This window comes from Glycine max, chromosome 2, assembly GCF_000004515.6.
Source record: "Glycine max cultivar Williams 82 chromosome 2, Glycine_max_v4.0, whole genome shotgun sequence".
NCBI lineage: Eukaryota > Viridiplantae > Streptophyta > Magnoliopsida > Fabales > Fabaceae > Glycine > Glycine max.
The window spans coordinates 48562095-48569687 of NC_016089.4; the positions used below are offsets into that span (position 1 = coordinate 48562095).

The 7593-nt window shown below is 35.2% G+C and overlaps 1 protein-coding gene across 7 annotated transcripts; it reads left to right on the forward strand.

The window, feature by feature from the left end:
• Nucleotides 1-535: 535 nt before the first annotated feature.
• LOC100781115 (mitogen-activated protein kinase 10) lies at nt 536-7312 on the forward strand. Of its 7 annotated transcripts, none has more exons than XM_041009475.1 (12): nt 536-914; nt 1017-1064; nt 2194-2602; nt 2962-3089; nt 3225-3284; nt 3565-3714; nt 3835-3990; nt 4174-4385; nt 4510-4611; nt 6414-6571; nt 6658-6843; nt 6952-7312. In XM_041009475.1, exons 2-12 carry the CDS (start codon nt 1041-1043, stop codon nt 7092-7094), a joined length of 1728 nt encoding a protein of 575 aa, XP_040865409.1. In that variant the 5' UTR covers nt 536-914; nt 1017-1040; the 3' UTR covers nt 7095-7312. The 7 variants fall into 7 exon arrangements, with proteins under 7 accessions (XP_040865409.1, XP_040865410.1, XP_003519551.1 ...); XM_041009476.1 differs by having other exon boundaries at nt 6658-6820; XM_003519503.5 differs by having other exon boundaries at nt 536-910.
• Nucleotides 7313-7593: the final 281 nt, after the last annotated feature.

Here is a 7593-nt window from a genome sequence, read left to right on the forward strand (position 1 = left end):
GATTCGATATAATTGTCACAATTTTTATATATTTAGGACCTAAATAAAAAAAAATCACGTTTTCAAAAACTAAATTATCAGCCACTTTTGCATTTAAATACCAAAATGATATTTTACCCTAAAAAATAATCCTTAGTTTGTGCTTTAGAGATACTTTGGATTTACTTAAAGGAAATAATAAATCAATATTACACTAAGAAATAAAAGCAAATAAAAATTAAAAGTAAACATCGGCATTCAGATAAATATTATAAAAATTAAAAAATTATACATTTACAAATTACAAAAACGAAAAAACATAAATTGAAAAATTGAAATCAAAATATGTTGAAAGTTGAAACCTGACACGTGTTAGGCACATTCCCTGTGCCATGTAAATTGGAGAGGGGACAGACAGGTAATTCCAGAAAAGTATCTGCCACCTTACTTCGTAACTTGTCTTTCGGAACCTGAAATTATGAAACCACCCTCCACATTTTCTCAAAATACCAAATACACCCCTTCGGTATAATTAAGAATCCCATATCCGTATCTCACAAGCGAATGCGAAGCAGAGAGAGAGAGAGAGAGAGAGCCACCCTTTCTTACAACAAACAACAACTCATTCTTCAAGGCTTCAACAACAGAACCTTTCATAGTTTTTCACTCCTTCTCCCTGTGTCGGTGTACTCTTCTTCTGGGGGCATTCGTTTTTTGCTTCTTCAGCTCCAACTTCAAACGCGCTTTTGGTAGAAGAAGCTTCACCGGGATCACTGGGGTGTGTGTGAGAGAGAGGGATTACGGATTAGTGAGTTTTTTGTCACTAAGTTAGAGCTACGTCGTTTCATGATTGTGGGCTGGTAGCAGTTTGGTATTGAGATTGAAAGTGGTGGGGCTTTATTTGGATTCTGTGTTTGTTGAAGGAGCTGGGGTAGGTGGGAAAAATGTGCTTGAGTTTTTTTTTTTTTTTTATATGCCAAAATTGAAACTTACCTTTCTGAGTTTCTTCTGTTTCATATTGGTGGCTTAATTTGTAGAATTGTAGTAGCTGTTGCCTCAGAATGCAGCAAGATCAAAGAAAAAAGGTGAATTTGTGGTTTCTTCCCCTCATTTGCTACCATTACTCTAATTAATTGCTTCACAAAAGTCATTACTTTTTCAGTTTTTCTATGTCGCGAATGAATAATGAAAGTACCCTTTTTGTGACCAAGCCGAGTTTAACCGAATGAACGATAAAAATAAAATCTTGTCTAGTTTTGTGTTGGTGGGTTACTACCGAGAATTTTATTAGATTACTTAAGTCAAAGTGTGGGAGTGAGGCTCTGCTAATTTGGTTCCATGGGTCGTGTTATGATGTTAGTTAGCTCTCCTAATGTTTAATCCATCACGTGACATAATTTATTTCCCCCACGTGACATTTGGTTGACAAGATCTTTATTTTTTCACCATTTTTTTGACGGGGTCTAATTAATGTGCTGATGAAATTTGCTCGATGCTTCTTTGAACTGGTTAGATGGCATTCCTAGGGTTGATCTTCCATCCCAATCAACCAACCCTTTTGCTTTTCTTTGTTTCTACGTATTCTAAGATGTGTCTTGCACGCTTTAGGTGCGTTGTACGAGATTGTCTCTCCGAAATAAACGTTGGTGAATGACAAGAAATGATGATTTGGGGAAGAAAAAAATATTCGTCTTAAAATGAATATTGGTTTGTCATAAGAATTGTGATGTGATGTGTTGAGTGGTTTTAATTGAGTGCTGTATTTTCCCCTTCTTTTGGCTTTGTCAAGCTGGGGACGGGCAGTGAGGCGTTGCATGGTGACAATGTGTTTCTTTATGTTTATTATTTGTTATTCTGCTTGTGTTAGTCCAATCTATCCAGACATGATCAGATTACTGCAAATATGATTTCTACTCTCTTTCTTTGAGTCTATGATTCTTCAATACTGAGTTTCATAATGTGAATTCTATTGCACACACAAATTTTGAGTTATGTGTATTGAGCTTATGGATGAATCATGGATTCCGAGACATAAATTAATTTCCCTTGTAACATAGCAAAGAAAAATTCCTAATTATTTTAATTTCTATTTATCAATTATTGAAATTTGTTTCCCATTTGGTGCTTTTAGCTTGATTTATTAACATTTGTAGACAATCAAATTTGGGTTTGTCTGATTTTCCCTTGTGGATTACTTTAATATCTTTGGTACAGGGTTCAATGGAGATGGAATTTTTCTCCGATTATGGTGATGTCAGCAGGTACAAAATTCAAGAGGTCATTGGAAAAGGAAGCTATGGTGTTGTTTGTTCAGCTATTGACAGTCATACTGGCGAAAAAGTAGCAATTAAAAAGATTCATGATATCTTTGAGCATGTATCCGATGCTGCGCGTATTCTGCGTGAGATAAAGTTGCTTAGACTTCTTCGACATCCTGATATTGTTGAAATTAAGCATGTTATGCTGCCTCCTTCTAGGAGGGACTTTAAAGATATTTATGTTGTTTTTGAGCTCATGGAGTCTGATCTGCATCAAGTCATTAAAGCCAATGATGACCTAACAAAAGAGCACTATCAATTTTTTCTTTACCAGTTACTTCGAGCATTGAAGTATATTCACACTGGTATTCTTCAATATTTGATAGTTACTTGTTCATGAAAATCTTATTTGAATGCGCATTGTGTTGCTAGTGGCTATAGCTTGTTTTCTCTCTTCAATGAAATGTAATTGAAATTGCATCATTCCTCAGCATTTCTTACAAAGATGTCAGGATCATTTATATTTTTTTCTCTAATTATTGCTGTTGACTTTTTTTCCACCTCATTCCTGGATCTCCTTAAACTTGTAGTACTTTTATGGTTTTGCCAAAATGTTTTACCTATTCATTTGTCCTTTTTATATTTTGCTTTGTTTATTTATCAACATAAGGTTGCTGGCATCAATGTCAATATTGCTCATCAATTACTTGTCAACACATTGCAGCAAGTGTCTATCACCGAGACTTGAAGCCAAAGAATATACTGGCCAATGCAAACTGTAAACTTAAAATATGTGATTTTGGGTTAGCTAGAGTTGCTTTCAATGACACACCAACAACTGTATTTTGGACGGTATTCCATCCCAACATTTTGTCTGTTTGTTTCATACCTTTCCAACAGCTTTGCTAGATTTTTTGCTCCCTCATATCAAAAGTATTGGTAACCCAGGTGCTGATGTTTTCTTGTTTACTTATTACATTTCTATAGGATTATGTTGCTACAAGGTGGTATAGAGCACCAGAACTCTGTGGATCATTTTACTCAAGGGTATGTCTTTTTCAAGATTCTTTCAGATATCATATAAGTGGGAGCAAACCTAATTATGCATAGTGTTGACTCACACCATACCCTAATTCATGCTCATTAGTTTTGTGTGTAGAAATTGCATATCAACCCATGATACATGCTTTCTGTTACTTCTTTCCCATCAATAGCTAAAAGTAAGACCCAAGACCAATCTGTTATTTATTCTTAATCTACTGGTTTTCTGTTTCTATTAGTTTATTTCATGTCTGCTGATGAGCTAACGGTAAGGTATTGACTGCAGTATACTCCAGCAATTGACATTTGGAGTATAGGTTGCATATTTGCTGAAGTATTAATAGGAAAGCCTCTTTTCCCTGGAAAAAATGTTGTCCATCAGTTGGATCTGATGACAGATTTGCTTGGCACTCCCTCGCTGGATGCTATATCCAAGGTAGTTTTTTTTTTTTCTCTATAGAGGGAAAACTGTTTGTATTTTCTTAACTATGTTTCACTAACATCATTGTTTTGCTGGTTTACAATTTTGAATCTTTGTGTTGGATCATGGATGCAGGTACGCAATGATAAGGCACGGAGATACCTGACTAGTATGAGGAAAAAACAACCTATACCATTTGCACAAAAGTTTCCTAATGCTGATCCTTTAGCACTACAACTACTGGAAAGGTTGCTTGCCTTTGATCCAAAAGACCGGCCTACTGCTGAAGAGGTTTGTTATATTGTTCTCTATTTCTTATGTGTGTGTGTGTTAAAAAATTATTCTAGTCAGATAATTAACTGCTTCTTGAGCTTATGCTTTTTCTTTGGAGTTTGGACAATAGAAATGTATAATTGATGTGCAACAATATGTGACTTCCTTGCTTGAGAATTCTGAAGGATTTGGCATTTTCAGGCATTAGCTGATCCTTACTTCAAGGGACTTTCAAAGATTGAGAGGGAACCATCTTGCCAGCCTATTACAAAAATGGAGTTTGAATTTGAAAGAAGAAGAGTCACAAAGGAAGAAATTGGAGAGTTAATTTTCCGTGAGATTCTAGAGTATCATCCTCAACTATTGAAAGACTACATAAATGGAACAGAGAGAACTAATTTTCTTTACCCAAGGTTTTTATTTTGGGCTTATTGATTTATAATTCAACTGTTTATCTTCTTTTCCTTAATATTTTTTATTCATATGTTCTACCCTATTATTCTCTCCTTAACCTTCATTGGTGCATATTCTTAACAGTGCTGTTGATCAATTCAAACAGCAGTTTGCTCATCTCGAGGAAGACAGTGGTAAATGTTGTCCAATTATGCCACTTGAAAGAAAGCATGTATCACTGCCCAGGTAATTCACTAATGCAGTATCTCATTGGTTTCAGTTGTCATTGGTTGTAATCATTTGTTAACAATAGGTTACTTAGATTATATTATATTTAAGATATGAGCCAATATTCTATGATGACTGTTAAAATATTTTCGTATGACTATATGAGATGCATTAAAATTATGCATGTGAAAAAAGAAACTGATATCGGCAGCTGACTCTGATGTAATGCCAGTTAGTTCTAATTTAATGTATCAGTTTTGTTCTTAGAATTTGGGCTTAGAGTCTAACTAAATCGCACAAAACCAGCTTGTAAGCTGAGAATTACCCAAGTTTTATAATATTTAGATCGTATCTATAGTAGACATAGGACTGAAGACACACCCTCGAGTTGCACTTAAGTCATCCCAACAAGGCCACAATTAAAGTGGGTTAGGGGTGATCACAATTAAGATGACTTTTCAACACACCCACCACTTCACACCCAAGTGTATGGGTCTGGAGCATGGCAATACAAGTGACCCAACAATGGATCTTAGATAGACTCTGATATCATCATTGAATTTAAACTTAGGGCATAACTAGGGGTGCTCAAATTAAATGGTTATAAAATAAGTTAACCATAACTGCACATAACCAGTTGCATAATATCTGGTGAATTAAAACTAGTTATAAAATTTATCTATTTCATTGTTAAAATTGAAATTTGGTTATTTAATTTTATTAACGGGTTATTTCATTGTTAAAATTAAAATTTATCTATTTTTTTAACTATTTGATAATCGGTTATAACTTATAACCGCTGTGTGGATGTATAATGTGATCCTGTGTGTGCCTCTGATCCAATGACGTGAAGAGTGAGAGACAGAGATAGCCGACGAAAGCTTCCACTCATATAACACCACCTTAATTCCCCTTTGCTGTTAATTTTATGGGACACTCACACCCCAAACCCAAGCCAAAGAGAGTTAATTGCAAACTGGTCCAGTGGTTGACATATCACTATCAATGCATATCTCTTCATTAGATATAACCGGTTTTTTAAAAACAATAACGAGTTATATCAAATCATAACTGGTTGTACAAAATTGGTTATGGTCATGGTTATAATAACCACTTGTAATCTGATTATTTAGTTATGGTTATGGTTTACTGGAATAACCAAATCACGAACAGCCCTAGGCATAACTTTTTTCTTTTTTTCTTTTTCATTCTAGGAAGGGCCTAACGGCCCTAGGCATAACTCTCGCTTGTTACTTGTAAGGTGAGGATTATCCAAACTTCATAAGCTCTATTTAAATCATATATCTAGTCGATATAGGACTAAATACACCCCCTCAAAGCTGCAATTAAGGCAGCCCAAAGAGGTTGCAACTAAAGCAACTCAGAGAGGCCGCAGTTAAGGTGGCTTTCCTAAAGTTGTTACATAGCATAATACAGTATAAAAGTGTTTACACCTTGTAGTCAAATGTTGAGACCTTACATCGACTAGAGACCTGGATCAGTAGTGACGTGTATGAGTTGCATATACCCTTCACTTCAAACCCGTTGTTGATATTTATTTGAGCCATGGTTTATATTGCTGCTAATTACTTTCTATGTACCCTTTTTCTTAATTCATTTCCCTACCATCCTATTTAGCTGCTCTTTGAATGTCTCAGCATGGCATGAGATGAAATCGACCAAAATAATCCACACCTTCTCCAGGCTGCATTTGCTTCCATTTGGTGTTACAACTGTTTTCATTCATAGGGAGCCTAATCTGATTACATCATACTGAACTTTTGTTTGTTTGCTTTACTCTTTTTTGGAATCATTGACAGGTCAACAATTGTACATTCAAATATGGTACCCTTGAAAGAGCAATCAAACATTGCTTCCTGCATAAACCGGCAAACAGCTGAGGAATATAATAAGAATTCCAGGGATACAGAAAATCCTGCGCCAAGTTACATTCAGGGTCTGCAAAAATTTCCACAAGGTATGTCATTGTTATCAATTATCATCATAATTTGTTATGTTTGTATGCATTGTTAGTAATCAATAATCTAACATTCTTGTATTCAGCAAAACCTGGAAAAGTTGTTGGGCCAGTGATTCCATACGAATATGCAAGTGTTGTCAAGGGTACATATGATCCAAGGACATTTATGAGAGGTTCTGTGCTTCCTTCTCAACCTATCCCCCCTACGAATCACTATCAAAGATCAACCTCTGGAAAACAAGAAAGGTCAGCAACAGAAGCTGACAAGGGTGTGTCTTTACAATCAAAACTTGCTAAGCAATGTGGTGTGAATGTCAAAATAGCACCAGAGATAGCTATAAATATTGACACCAACCCTTTTTTCATGACACGAGCAGGAATCAACAAGATAGAGCAGGATGACCGAATAGCCATAGAGACAAAGTTGCTGCAGTCAAAGGCTCATCAATATGGTGGGATTAGTACCACTGCTCATAGAAAGGTTGGACCTGTTCAGTATGGTATGACAAGGTTGTTGTAGAAGAATGTTGTCTTGTGAATAGTTTGGCCAGGTGGAGCGTTCCTTGTGGAGAATAAGAAAAAGGTTCTTCATAGTGGAGAAGTAGTCGTCTCTGGTGGTGCTTTGTGTAAGATGATGACATGAGTTAGTGCTTCCACAGATAGAGCTAGCTTTCTCTGGTCAAACCTTGTAAACATTGGTTTCAGTTATCAATAAACTGTACAACCGAATTTGAGTCCTATCTTTGTAATTCAATCCACACATTCCTTTCCTCGGGATTTTTTTATTTTATTTTATAAATTTCCTGCAATAACTATTTTCCAAATAGAAACAAATAAATCAGACTGGTACATGTACTACTGTACTAGTAAAAATGTCGAAAATATTAGGTGTGTTTAATTTGTATTTTTATTTTTTTTTTATTTTTTGAAAATTGTTTTCATTTTCAAAAGAAAGAATTCTGAAAACATGTTTGGTTTAACTTCTTGTTTTTTGTTTTCATGAAATAAAAATACTGAAA

Excerpts from the sequence above, each read along its gene's own strand:
- LOC100781115 (XM_006575598.4), top strand. The coding sequence starts at position 1,041 with ATGCAGCAAGATCAAAGAAAAAAG. Across the intron at positions 3,991-4,173 it reads ACCGGCCTACTGCTGAAGAG|GCATTAGCTGATCCTTACTT; the intron begins GTTTGTTATATT and ends TGGCATTTTCAG. Across the intron at positions 4,386-4,509 it reads ACTAATTTTCTTTACCCAAG|TGCTGTTGATCAATTCAAAC; the intron begins GTTTTTATTTTG and ends TATTCTTAACAG.